Source organism: Notamacropus eugenii, chromosome 4 (genome assembly GCF_028372415.1).
Source record: "Notamacropus eugenii isolate mMacEug1 chromosome 4, mMacEug1.pri_v2, whole genome shotgun sequence".
NCBI classification, from domain to species: domain Eukaryota; kingdom Metazoa; phylum Chordata; class Mammalia; order Diprotodontia; family Macropodidae; genus Notamacropus; species Notamacropus eugenii.
Window position 1 is genome coordinate 465,395,346 of NC_092875.1, and position 14,621 is coordinate 465,409,966.

The following is a 14,621-nucleotide window of genomic DNA, read 5'->3' on the forward strand; positions in this document are numbered from 1 at the left end:
GTGGGTGTCCGTGTCCGTGGTGTGTGTGTCCGTGTCCGTGTCCGTGGTGTGTGTGCGCGGTGGGTGTGTCCGTGTGTGTGTGTGTCCGTGGTGTGCGGTGTCTGTGTCCATGGTGTGTGTGTGTGTGTGTGTGTGTGTGTGTGTGTGTCCGTGTCCGTGTGTGTCCGTGGTGTCTGTGTCCGTGGTGTCTGTGTCCGTGGTCTGTGTGGTGGGTGGGTGTCCGTGTCCGTGGGGTGTGTGTCCGTGTCCGTGTGTCCGCGGCTGGCCCCCCCCCCGTCAGAGCCCCCCTCTTCCGCCTGCCCCGGGGCCCGTGCCCAGCCTCCGAGCAGACACCCCTTTCTCTCGGACCCCCTTGGGGCAGACTCTCACACATTCCCCTTCGCCCCCAGCCTCCCTCCGCTGCGCACAGGACGAAGCGGGGCGGCACTAGGACCCGGAGGGAGCCTCGCGGCGGCTCTCCGGGCCAGATTGCAAATTCGCCGTGACTCAGTCTGGTCGGCTCGGTGCACACGGCGGCGGCACACGCAGACCTCGGCGGCCCTGCGGCTGGCATCTCCAGGCTCGCTCTCCCGGTCCGAAGGCTCCACGCCCCGCGGCGCAGGCAGGTCGCGGGCGGGGGCGGGGGCGGGGGCGGGGGGCTGCGGGCGGCGGGCGGGGGCGCTGCGGGGCCCGGGCCTGTGCCCGAACGCTAACGTGGGCTCGGTGCTTCCTGTGTCTGGCTTTCTTTGCAGCAAACCAAGATGGAGTACGAGTGGAAGCCGGACGAGCAGGGGCTCCAGCAGATCCTGCAGCTGCTCAAGGAGTCCCAGTCCCCGGACACGTCCACGCAGAGGACCGTGCAACAAGTATCCTTCGCGCGGCCCGGCCCGCCCGGCCCGCGCCCCTCCCCCACCGGCCCGCGCCCGCGCCGCGTCGCCCCCGGAGGCCTGGCCCGCGGGGTGGGGGCCCCGGCGCCTGCGCCCCGGCCCTGCCCGCTCCCTGCCGCCGGCCGGGCTTGGCGCGCGGGGAGAGGCGTGCCGCGGGCTCCGGGCTCGCGGAGGGGCGCCGGCTTCCGGCCTGCCGGGCGGCGGCCTCGGGGCCGCATGTGCTCGGGGCTCCGGGCGGACCGCGGGCGGGCCGGGGCCTACACAATGGGCCGGCCGGGGGGGAGGACGGGGGGGCGGCGGGGCCCGGGCCGGGGAGGAGGGCGGGCGGAGGAGCCTGGCGCGGGGCCCGCTCGGCCTGGGCCAGCGCGGGGCTCGTGGGGGCCGCGGGCCGCCGGGCCGGGCCGGGCGGGGGACTCGCCGGGCCTCCCCCACCCGCGGCGGGCGGCGCAGCACCTGTTGCCTCCTGGCTCCGAGCTGGGGCTTTCTTTTTAAAGCCTTGGCTCCCGCGGGGCTGGCGACCCCGGGGAGAAGCGGGGGGGGCAAGAGGAAGCGAACCTTCCAACGTGTGCTTCGGCCGTGCCCCGGCCCGGGCCAGCCGCGCTTCTCCCGCTGCGGACGGCGGCCGAGCGCAGGCCCGGGCTGCGGGGCCCGCTCACCCGGCCCCGTGCGGGAGGAGGTGCGGGGCCGGCCCGCGCTGCGCGTGTAGGGGGGAGGTGCGGGGCCCGGCCTGGGCTTCCCTGGGAGCGGCGTGAATGGGGGAAGCTGCGGCAGCCCCCGTCCCCGCCCGGGGGGGAGCCCGTAAAGGGAGAGGTCCGCGAGGTCAGCAGCGGCCGGCCGTCCCCCAGGGTGGTCAGCGGGATCATCATCTAGAGGTTGTTTAAACCGCCCCGCCCCGGAGCCGCACGCCGGGCAGCAGGAGGGTCCCCCGCGTTCTCCAGTCGGCTGCGCCCCACGGCCGGGCACCCCCTCCTGTGATGTCATGGCTCAGCCCCTGGGATCCTGGAACAGCGCCTTGTGGAAGCTGGCCAGCGTCCGGATCCCGCCTCGGTCCGGCCTGTAGTGGAGCGGCCCGATGCGGACCGTGACGGGGACTTCCACAAGGGAGAGCCGGTGCGGGAGTCCGGACCCGTGTCTCCCGCTGATTATCCGGGGGGTCAAGTGTGCGTGGCCAGCCTCCCCTGACCGCAGGGCTGAGGCTGCATTTAGAGACCGTCTGCGCCCCTCAGGGCGGAGCGGAGCCCTTTGGTTCTGAGTTACGGTAAAGTCATGGGTAGAGGAGGTTTTCTAAGAGATTGGAGCATTATGGATTATTGATTCCATGACGTGAGCACGGGAAAACCAGGGCGCTCCGCGGGAGGTGCTGAGATGGGCCTTGGTTCGGTCAGAACCGGCCCTGGGTTCCCTCCCAAGGGAGCCTGTCAGTGGTTAAAGGTTCGGAATCCGCCTTGGGAGAAGAGTTGGTGCGTGTCCTGGCGTCCGTGGGGTCTTCTCCAGCGCTGTTTGCTGCTGGTCAGTTGTGTGACCCCCTGAGGGCCGAGGTCCTGCCTAGGCTTTACCCTTTGGCACAGGGGGGCTTCGCTCTCCAGGGGGGTTCAGGTGCGGAATAAAGGGGCGGAGGGAGCATCGGGAGCGAGGAAAGGTGAGCAGAACGTCATGTGGCTGCCGCCTGCAGTCATCAGGGTGACCAGGGTGACCAGGCTCGGGAGGTGGGGACCCCCGCGAGGCTGCGGGGGCTGCGTGTGTTTGTGCTCTGGAGAGGAGAGATTGGGCCAACGGGATCAGACGGGCAGGAGCCCAGGGGCAGACCCCCTGGGGGCTGGTTCTCAGCCATCCCTTGAGCCCCTCGTTGGGAGCAGCAGGGTCAGAAGCTCAGCACCTCGCAGTGCTGGATTTGTGTTGTGTTGTGTTGTGTTATCACAATTGCTCTCTCAGGGTCTCTCGAAAAGCTTCCTTAACTACATCTGTTCTAGAAACTGGAACAACTCAACCAGTATCCTGATTTTAACAACTACCTGATTTTTGTTCTTACAAAACTAAAATCTGAAGGTGAGTGGAAATGATTAACAAAAGTTTCTTTAAGAACATGGATTGTAATTTGAAAGGTAAATGATGCTTTTTTTTCTTGTTGCTTTTACAGAGAAAAGTTTGAAAAGGCTTCTTTTTACCTTAAGCTTTCCAGGTTGTCCTCTCTTAATTTTTCGTTAAGGTTTCCTTGTTTGGAGTTTGGGGTAATAAATTCAGCAGATTTTCACATGAGAAATGTATTGCCAATTCCATTCCATTTTAGAATATCCTAACCCTTAGTCATAAGTGTAGTAGGCTTTGGAGGGGGGGGGAATCCCGTGCTTTGTATTTATTTTAGAGATTCTGGAGCATGTAAACAAACGTTGAGGCAAACTGTCAAGTACAAAGCAGAGCACGTTTTACACAAACTAATTGGAATGGATACATTTAAAAAAAAAACTTTTAAAGCTCAATGTTACATCTCTAATAGTCTTTAGTACAGTTACCAGAAATAACCAGATCTTCTCTGTTACTAAAGTAGTTCAAATTAAAAATTTTCAGTGTAGTAAAAAGCCATACTGATTTGCACTTTATAGGTCACACACAACATGGTAATTTTTACTGAACTTGTATTTCAGCAAGTATAAAGTAGTTTTTAAAGTGTCAAACTTGTCTTTGGGGAGAAACAAATCTAGAATTAATAGCCTTCCAAAACTCAGACTTTAAGAAGCTAAGAATTCCTTCCACAGGCCTTCAGCTTCTGAACCGGACACTTGTCGTATGCTAATTGTTTTTGTGTGAGATCCTGGGTAAGTCACCTAACCACTTGTCTGACTCCGTTTCCTCAACTGTAAAATTGGGATCCTAAAATCACCTATCTTGCAGGGTCTTGTGGATGAAATGCCATATTTGCATAGCGCTTAGCACGGTATTCCCTTTCCTTTCCCTATGCCATATGCCTTTTGTAAAGAAAATCTTTTTGTTAATTTATCATTGTTGATACTCAAGTATTTGCTGAGTCAATAGGAATAAATGCTATGTAATATACTTTTGAGTAACATAAAGCCAGTTTCACATGTCCTCTTCTAAATTAGTGAATTTTTATAGTCTACTATGGAATGTAACAGTGTTTTAGAAGTTCTGGTAAATTTATTCCTATTGTGGGATAACTACATTTGGTTTAATTGGGTTAGAGACTTACCTCTATGGTGAAAACATGAAATGTGTAGTTTTCCCACAATAGGAGTCAATCGAGTACTAATTACCTTGTATTCAAAGATAGCCCTTCACAATTACTAAAGTGTTTTCACAACAATCCTGTTGAGTAGGTAAGGTAAGTGGTATTTATCTTTCCTCGTTTTACAGCAAAGCAAATTGAGATACAGATTTTGTACAGATTATGTCAATAGTGATAATATTTCTATATAAATCTGTAGATCCATAAATCTACATCTACATAGATACACTGCTATCTCCCAGTCTCTTAATTTTTTAGTTGAGGAAAATAAAGACCAGGAGAACAAATTTGTCTAAGGTCACATCAAGTACTGAGTAGCAGTCAGGGATTTCAACTCAGTCAGTCTGACCCCCAATCCAGTATTATTTCCATTGCACATGGTTTCTCAATACAGTCATTTTACAGTTGACGTGTTAACATCTCAAAGCAGAGTACTGTAGATGTTAAAATTATTTATACATTGTAATTATTAATATATTAAAATACTGACATGTTCAGCCAGTTTTTTTTAGGTTGTCAACTTGTCTTTAATTTAGTGAACATTGATTAATGATTCTGACTCCTTAATAGAAAATGAGTAGTGTTGAACATTTCATTCCATGGAAACTGATATATTCTGGACAAAGACTATCCAAGAAATCATAATCTTCCAAAATTTGTGCAGTCTTGTTTAGTTTGACTAAATAGTTGAGGACATTTTCTCATCAGTTAAATTATATTATTAAGTTTGTATATAATTAAGCAGACTTGTGAATTCTGTCTTTTAGCCTTCACAAAAATATAAATTTCATTAAAAGTAAGATTGCTGAAACTGCTAAGAGGTAACCGTGAAAGTCTTGGGAAATGAATTGTCACCTAAAGAAGTTAAACATTTTGCTCTTAGAAACTTGAAAATTGGTTTCTTGTTTGCTTTAGAAAGTCATGGGGGACAGCGAGGATAAGAAATCTATCAAATATAAATGTGTGTGTCATGGTTGGGATTGAAATGACCTTAATTATCTTGAGGAATTTTGTTAATAGACACTATGGGGGAATGAATATCCCAAAAGAGTAATTCAGAAATTAAACTCTCCATATCCATCTTACCTTTTAAAGGATCATTTGGGGCCTAAATTAAATCATAGGTTTAGGACTGGACTATGATAAACCTGGACGTTTTCCTTCCTGCTCCCTTAGTAGGGTATGTGAAGCATTTGTTTCCATGTGCTATTTTATTCCAGGATTACTGTTTATACAGTGTTGACGTATGAGTGATAAACATGGCTGACCTAAACAACAGAGTGTAGGTATAATTCTATGGTTTTGGAATATGAATCTTTCATGTGATAGAGCCCGAGACAAGTTGTTATCAATAACAGTTCTGTCCACCCAGTATAACTGCTTAGAAAATTTACTGTAGGTTTCAGTCTAAGGTTCTGACTTTTATAAACTTAAAAGAGTGGTTTTGCAAATATCTGTTTTGTTTTACTTTTTTAACTAACTTTGCTGAGGGTGAACTTACAGTTTGCTAAATGTCTATACCATGGGCATTTTATAGAGGAAATCTTTACATTTACAGATACTCAAGTATTTAGTTAAATTAATAGGTATGTAATATGCTTTATGAGATAATTAAGAATTGTATGGAATTATTTTTTAAAATGTTGATGCTTTTAAAAACACCACTTCCTAGCTCTTTTGTGTGTCATTAAGACCTCTCTATCATGAATCGATCCTCTCTTGGAATGACAAAAAGTTAACCATTTTATATTACAGCCACATTTGTCAGTTTGTCCAACATTCTATATGTATTGTCCCCTCGCGCTTTTACTGAGGAGGAAAGTATTTAATCATGTGTTCTTAATGAACAAGATTGGTCAGAGTTTTGGATACATTTTAGTGGGAGGTGGGGTTTAAGAGCAAATTGTCATTAAAGTTATGGTGGTGACAGTTCATAGAATGGTTATTATACAGATGGACTAACAACAAAATTTATTTCTTTTCTCATAAAGCAAAAGGTTAGATCTAGCTCTTGAGATTCAGGTACAGTGTCCTGGTCATAATTCAAGACTGATAATGTACCGTGATCCTTTTTTCCCCCTTCAATCAACTCTAAAAGCATTAAAATTCTTGTAACATATTTGGTGCGTAAACTGCTTAAAAGTACTTAAGAGTTCAAAGCAGTGTTGACTGTTTTATTGCAGATGAACCCACCAGGTCTTTGAGTGGTCTCATCCTGAAGAATAATGTGAAAGCACATTTTCACAACTTCCCAAATGGAGTAACAGATTTTATTAAGAGTGAATGTCTGAATAATATTGGTGACTCCTCCCCTCTGATCAGAGCCACTGTGGGTGAGTTACAATATAGAATTTATTTGTCTTCTGTCTTGTTCAGTTTTTGAGACTGTTTGGCCATTTACTGTCCATTTTTAAAGACAGGTTTGTAGTAGGAAAATTTTTTTCTGTTACATTGTTTCCAGTAGATTCAGTAATGTTACTGTTATCAATATCCATCTTCTATCAAGAAAGCTAGGTAATCTTTAACATTTGTGTTTGGCTCCTGACATGTCATTTTCCTCGGGGGCAGTGCCTAGAAGGCAGAGAATGTGGTTATTCAAAATAGGGAGTGGGTTGCCTTGGGGGAGGGCTTTTGATCAGGTTGAAAAGATGGAAGAGGAGATTGGGGAAAGATCTGTATTGGATGCCATTTCATTTTAAACACTTTTTAGGTTTCCTTGATTCCAAATGACCTTTTAAAGAAAAATGAGTGTTAAACATTTTGGGGGTGGGGGGACACGGGACTCTTCTTTGTCAGTGAATGTTGAATTTCTTTTGTTCTGAGTAAAGGCCTGGTACGTTTTGAGGACATGAATTATTTCATTGTTCAAGTGCTTAAAATGATTATATAAAAGTTTTGCTTTAAAATGTTAACTTTGGAACCAAATTGTAAGGGAATATGTGATTTTTATTCCTTATTGACCATTTAAGCAGAATAAATTGTCCAAATAACACAATTCTGATAGTGTAGTCAGTTGCAGTTTTGGATGTAATCCAAGTAGAATTAAGCTGTTCATTCAGTCAGATTTTATGCTTTGAACTGGTTGTTTTGTTTTTGTTTTTGTTTTTGTTTTTAAAAAACAGAAGTGCTTCCCCATGCCCCTGTTTGGATTGCACACAATTTGTCACTAAAGAGGAGAGAATCCTAATGAGTCAGAACTATTTCAGAATCTTCATTTCCAAGTCACTTCTAAGGAATCAGGCCGTTTCATATGATTGGGTCAGGACCAACCCTTTTGACCTGGATTATTTTGTACTATCAACTGGGTATTGGGGAAAGGCAATGTGAAGATCCTTTTGATTTTCACTGTCATATTTTAGGAAAACTAAATAAATGTTAGCATATTGGCTGATAACAGGTTCAAGCTTCAAACAGAACTTACTGAACTCAATCTACAAAAATAAAACAAAACTCTTCACTTCCCATAACTTTTCAAGAGATTATCTCATCCAGAGTTTTGGAAAGTGTAGTAAGTTTCTATCCTTGGATACATCAGTTATGGCAGAACATACTCATTATAGGTAAAGAGATTATTTTTTCCAGAATTCATTGAGGGCAGACTAGAGATATGTTCACCTGCTCAATCTTTTAATGGATCTTTTTGTACAATGTCCACAAAGGGGTAATGACCATAATGGCCTAATATCTGACCAGTGGGTTGTAGTGTTAATTTTTCATCATTTTATTCGATAAATATTTGCCAGGTGTTTAATGTGACAGGCAATTTATCCCTTGCTCAGCAGATGATTTATCTAGTGATAAGTATGTAGTGTGGAAGAGTGGTTAGGGAGCTGGATTTGAATCAGGAAAATCTGGGTTCAAGTCCTGCCTCTGACACTTACTGGCTTTGTGACCTTGGGCAAGTGATGTCACTTCTCCGTTCCCTAGGTGGTTAGTTCTCCAAGTTACGGACCAGCATTAGTAAAGGCAGTTTCTTTACTGAGAGTTCTCTAGACCAACTGAAATGACAATTCCAGTCAAAGTGCCAAGTGCTTTGGGAGTAAAAAGACAAAAAGTCCTTCTTCTAAAGGAGCTTATGTTCTATTGGGAGATTTATCTACTGATAAGCCTACAGATGTTTATATACAGAATATATACAAAGAAATTTGGGAAGGGAGGACTAGCCCCTGGGGCCTCTTGTAGGTGACACTAGCTTAACTTTGAAGGAAGCTATGAAGCCAAGGTGAAGAGGATGTTGTGTTCTGGCCCGTAAATGGAACGTAATGTGCAAGGAACAGCAAATAAGCCTGTTGGTCTGGAATGTAAAGTGCACAAAAATGGATGCAATCTGGCAACATAGATTGGACCCATATTGTGAAAGACTGACTGACAAATTGAAGAGTTTGTCTTATTCTAGAGGGAGTCACTGGAGTTTCTTAAGCTGAGTATAATACGGGTCAACCCTGTGCTTCAGGCATGTCAGTTGAGTACTTGTTTGTAGGAAAGTGTGAGGAAGGTGAGACTAAAAGCAAGAAATTCCATTAGACCGGAAGAGAACATGTTAGGGCTTTTGTGAAAGTAGACTCAAGAAGATTTGTTGATTGGAAATGAAGAGTGAGGGAGAGGTTAGAGTTCAGGGTAGCTCTGAAATTGTGAGTGTGAGTGACTAGTAGGTAATGTCCTCAACAGAAATGAGGAAGTTAAGGACCAAGAGGTGTGGGGATGGGGTGTAGAGAGAACAATATGTGTTTCGGACATCCTGATTTTGCGATGCTTATGACTAATAAGCTTTGCAAACCGTAAAGGACTATATAAATGACACCTGTCATTACATCCAGTTGGAAATGCCCAATGGGCAGTTGTTGATAGGGATCTGGTGCTTAAGAGAGAGGTACTAGGGCTGTGTTCTAGACCCAGGAAATGATTTACATAGAGATTGTAGTGGAATCCATGATGAAATCACCAAGTGAGGCTTTAGAGAGTTAAGAAACAAGGGCTCAGGAGAGAACCACAGAGTACATATATAGGGGTCAGAACATGGATTATGATCCAGCAAGTCTGAGAAGGTGGGGGGTGGGTCATATAGGTAGGAGGATATCCAGGAGAAATTCATGTTTCAAAAATCCAGGGAGAGAGAATGGTCAACAGTGTGTCAGATGTTGTAGAGGTCAAGAAAGATACAGACTGAGAAGTGACATTCAGATTTAGCAATTAAGAAATCATCGGTATCCTTGGAGAGAGCTTCATTTGAGTGATGAACGTTGAAGCCAGATAGCGAAGAATGAGCAAAAGGAAAAGTACAACCATTGACTGTGGAGAAAGTTTTTTATAGGAGTCTGGACTTTAATGGCCAAAATGGGAAGAGAGATATTGAAGTTAACTTGAGGGATGGGTTGGGTCAAGTGAACTTGATTAGAAGTTTATTCATAACCTGCAGAGAAAGGAGGTTTTAGGTTGGGAGAAACAGAAATTTAGAAGGAATGAACTGAGGAGATGGGAACAGGGCATGTGTAGGAGGGAATTGAAAAAGATGCTAGAGTAAAAGTATAGGAAATTGTAGGTGATGTAGGGGTTTTGAGATGTAAAATACGGGAGAAGGGGGAGCAAAGTGTCGTTAGTAGTGAATGACCTCAATTTTCCTAGGAAAGTTTGAGAAGGAAAGGCCTCTAGAGTGTTTTAAAGATTGCATAACATTTTGGAATGCTAGGCCTGCAGTCAGGAAAGCCTGAGTTCAAATTCACCCTCAGGCAGTTTACTAGCTGTGTGACCTTGGGCAAGTCACTTAACCTCTATTTTCTTCATCTGTAAAAAATAGGAGTAGTAGCAGCTACCTTCTGGGGTTGTTGTGGAGGTTAAATGAGATAATATTTGTAAAGCACTCAGCACAGTGCCTGATATACAGTAGAAATTATATAAATGTTAAATATGTGAGATTAAGTATGAGGAAGATAAAAATTAAGTGACTTGCCCAGGGTCTCACAGCTAGCCATGTGTCTGACGTCAGATTTGAACTCATGTCTTCCTGACTTCCAGTCTGGCACTCTTATCTATCCACTGTGCCACCTAGCTACTGATGAAGACCACAGTCAACCCAAAGTCCAGGAGAAAAAGGTGATCTATGCTGGCAAAGGTTAAAAAGAGACTGAAGTCACAAAGGATGAGGATTTAGAACAGTCATCAAGGATAAGAATTGAGCCACCACCATTAGATTTGGCCTATGAAGAGGTAATTTGGCAGAGTTGTTTGAGTTAAACAATGAGATCAGAAGTCAGATTACAGAGAGTTTAGAAGACAACAAGAAGGGAAGTGGAGGCACCAAATATAAATGGTTTTAAAACAGATTTTCGCCACAAAGGGGAAGGGAGATTTTTAGGATGATAGTTGGCAGCTATAATCAAATTGAGTAAAGGGTTTTTTTAAGATGGGGGAAATACTGGGCATATTTGTGATTAGCAGCTAAGGAGTCAATAGATGGGGAGAGTGAGGGTAAGAAGATAGGACAGGATGAGATCAGGTCAGCAAGAAGAGGTTGTCATCAAGAGAAGGCCCATTTTTTCATGTGAGATGGGGCAAAGGATCTAGGTTGGGGGTAAGGGGACTGACAGCTAAGAATGGATTTTACATTATTAAAATACAGTTTTTTATACTTTAAAATGTAAGAGATTCATTCTTGTATTGTGGATATATGCACTTCTGATCTTAGATAATGGGGGGCCTCTCCAAATGAGATAGGAGCGCCTTTTTTGGGGGGTGGGGGAAGTACATTTCAGATAATCAATTTGTCTTCTCTCTAATACATATTAGGAGGCAGCTAGGTGGCCCAGTAGACACAGCACTAGGCCTCGATTCAGGAAGACTTGAGTTCAGATCTGGCCTCAGACACTCAATAGCTGTGTCACCATGAACAAGTCATGTGACCTCTGTTTGTCTTAATCCCCCTGGAGAAAGAATGGCAGGCCTCTCCAGTATCCTTGCCAAGATACCCCATGAACAGTGTTGGCATGCTATGGTCCACAGGGTCTCAGTCAAAAAATTCTATTTTATTTGTCACTGCAAGAAGGGCAGGGATAGTCTTCATTGATTTGTATCATGTTTTAGGGTTTGCAGAGGGTAAAAAACCTTTGCAAACTTATTTTCTTATTTGACACTCAGAATTACCCTGTGATGTAGATGTTCCTATCATTTCCGTTTTACAGATGAGAAAACAGCCTCGGAAAGGTTGAATAATTTGCTCAAAGTCACATAGTTAGTTATGAGTGTGAACCGGGCTCTGAACCTGGAATTCCCAGCACTTTATCCACTACTCCAGGGATGATTCTTGGTATAATACCTCCTGTTAGAACTTACACAAGAAGATCTGTTGGGCATTCTTTTTTTCAAGAGAAGCAAGTGTGGCATAATGGATAGAGAGCCTTGGCATCAGAAAAGCCTGATTTCAAGTTCAGCCTCTGATGTGCTGGCTTTGGGACCTTAAGCAAGTCACTTACCTTCTCTCTGCTCTTGGCGGAGATTATTAGATTGCGGAGAAGGTGCCGACCTACATTGAAGATGAAGTGATTTCTCAAGTAAACCAAAGGCAGTTCCTACTTCCATTCTTGGGGTTTACAAAGCCCTTTTCCATCTGTAAAACAACTCTTTTTCCTTATGCATGCATCCTTACATTCTTTCCTACTATCCTAGTTTTTCCTAGTAAGAATGAAATTCATGAAGCTAATGCAAGCTCTTACTCTCCCTCCCCCTTTCCCCCAATAATAGTAATTGTTTAACTGATTTAATACTGTGTAGTTACAAGGCATTTTGCATATGTTATTTGAAATCCGTTAGGCTATTCAGTATATGTAGAATGTGTGTCTGTCCATCTTACACATCAAGAAATTGAAGCTCAGAAATTATGAGTTAGCTTCTTGGCTGTAGTTAGTCAAACAGCTATTGAATGTTACAGTCTGGACCTGAGAATCAGTTCTTTAGACTTCAAGTTCGGTGCTCGTTTGCTAAATGAAGCTTACTCCTGTTCTTCTTTGACCATCTCTATTTTTCTTTGACATTCCCATCTTTCTTCTCCCCACCTCCACAGTTTTGCATAATTATCTTTTTTTGAAATAAGTTGAGTCATTTTCTATGGTTTTAAAGTTACCTTTTGTCTTCTAAAATTTTTTTGGAAAGCATTTAACACCAGGGACTTTGCTAAAATAATTTTTCTCTATAGATATTTGAAAGAAATGTCTATAAAGAAACCCTTAGTCTTAAATATTTATTTACTAAGAAATAGTTTCTCAAATCTAAAAGTGAAAATACCCCCAAAAAATCAAAGAATAAAAAACTTTGGAAGTCATCTGACAATATTAAAAAGAAATACAAGTTAGCATAGATGATCCCTAGGTTAATGTTATTTAAATTTGAAATATGGACTAGCCCTAAGGTCTGTCATCTTTCTTCATTGGGGTGTTGTTTGCATGTTAAGGAGTTTCAGGGTTCCAGGTCATTGATAATTGTTACATGGTCTTTATTGTATATTATGCTTCATATCTCCAGCTGCCACTGCCTCCTCCTCCCACTTTCCCTTCTTTAATAAAGATACCAAAGGCTTAGAACTTAGTGCTCTGTGCTGTTATGTCAGGCTGACTTTAAGGAGCTTATTAAGTTATTTTATCTTGCTGTTATTTTAGAAGAATCTTCTGTGTAGATAGTAGACCTATGAAGAGAGAATGTTATACATGTTAAGAGCTTTTGACTTTAGACATCAAGTTAAGAAGATGAAAAGCCCAAAAAGAGACAGTAAATATTTGGGTCCTTAAATGTTCATAAAATAGGAAACCATGCGGTTTCACAATGGGAAGTGCCATTTACTAGATCATAGATTGAGAGCAAGAAGGGAGCTCACGCATAATATAGTGCAACTCCATCGTTTGAGAGATGGGAAGATTGATAGACGTGTCTGAGCATATTCAGAAGCTGGGATCTGAACCCAGCTCTTTCAGGCATTCTAGGTTTTAGCATTCTTATTGGTATACTGTGCTGCCTTTTGTGCAAGGGTCTTTCTGTTTTCTTTTTTATCAACTTAAAAAAAAAATTAGGAATCATTTACGAACTGATCATCCGAAGAAAGTAAAATCAAAAATTGTGGCAGAGTATGTAATGGTTTTATGAATTTATAAAATAGTCTGACCCCACCCTGTTTAGGGCCCCATGGGGCTAGAGCACTTCTGTTGATGTGACCATTTTGTTTTATTACTCCATAATAAATATTTAGTACCAAAAATAATCTTCTGCTACCAAAAAGGAGTGGATCATGACATAGGCATTCAGGAACACAAACGCCATAACAGCAGCTACAGGAGAAGCCTGATTAACTTCTTTTTAGAATTCCATTTAGGAGGAAAGACCAATCCTAACATTAACAACGCAGCAAAAATCTGCTTACTTTGTATGAATTCCTGTTAATCCAGTTGTTTTTATGGCAAGTTGCATTTCACTTCAGCAGATATTTGCTTGTTTTCACTCCCTTCGATGATGAGGGAGATCAAAAGTTAATGACATTCCCCAACATGAAAATGAAAGTTGTGCTCTAGTCACTCCTGGTAAGATAAGTCACCGTAACGGGCACGTTGTGCTTGTTACTTATGAAGGATTTTGAGAGGAGTGTGCAGCAAGAGTGGAATAAACTGCACTGGCAAACTCTTCTCCTTTCACATTCTTTTTCCTGTGAATCCTTTGGGGGTGGGGGGAGTGGAAGAGATTCTGGACATATAATTTCAACCTGATAAAGTAGAATTAGAGGACTTGAAGGAATATGACTTCACCTCATTGATAAACCAATCAGGGCGATGATAGAAGATAAGCTTGTTAATGAAATGTGTCTTTTGTAAGTTTTACATTTTGAATAGCACTGAAATGGTCCTTCAGCTGCCAGCCACAGAGGGAGTGATACACTGGAAGGAGCTGGTCTTAGAGGGTCTGGTGTGGCCGTGGGTGAAAGCTGCCTCTTTAGCAGCTGTGTGGTTTGGGGTCAAGACATTTAACTTTTCTGAACTTGTTTGAGATGTTTTTTGTTTGGAATTTTCCTGAAAAGAGATAATGTGTGTTACATCACACTGTAGTAAACTTGGGAGGATCAGATGAGAGATCTTTAAAGTGTTACCTGAATGTAAGCTGTTAATATTTGGAGGCATGGGCACATGCTTTTTTTTCTTTCCTTCTGGAAGTAGGAATGTCTTTCGAAGGAAAAGAGTGCTTAGCTGATCCCACTTCTATAAAACATTGGTCACTCAAGTGCTGTGGGCACTGGGAAAGAGAAGGCCCGTACTCTCTACTGCTAGTTCTGTTGCTCCAGGTGTCACGTAGCATGCTTTGGGGCTTTTTACCTGACAAATAATAACTTGATTAGTGACAGAATGAAGATACTTAAGGAGTAAATATACCTCGGCAGAAGTTCATTTTTCCTGTCATTTTCTCCTTTCAAGCATTAATATGGTACCTTTTAGTTTGTCATTTGTATATAGGACAGGTTTGTGGGTGTGTGCACGTGTGCACTCACA

The 14,621-nt window shown here is 43.7% G+C and overlaps 1 protein-coding gene across 1 annotated transcript in view; it reads left to right on the top strand.

The window, feature by feature from the left end:
* Window positions 1-443: 443 nt before the first annotated feature.
* Window positions 444-14,621, top strand: part of TNPO1 (transportin 1) — a 67,447-nt gene continuing 53,269 nt past the window's right edge. The window contains exons 1-4 of the mRNA XM_072606315.1: window positions 444-601; window positions 732-845; window positions 2,837-2,912; window positions 6,291-6,440. Coding sequence (XP_072462416.1) covers window positions 741-845; window positions 2,837-2,912; window positions 6,291-6,440 — 331 coding nt within the window. The 5' untranslated portion in view covers window positions 444-601; window positions 732-740. The remainder of the gene's footprint in view (window positions 602-731; window positions 846-2,836; window positions 2,913-6,290; window positions 6,441-14,621) is intronic.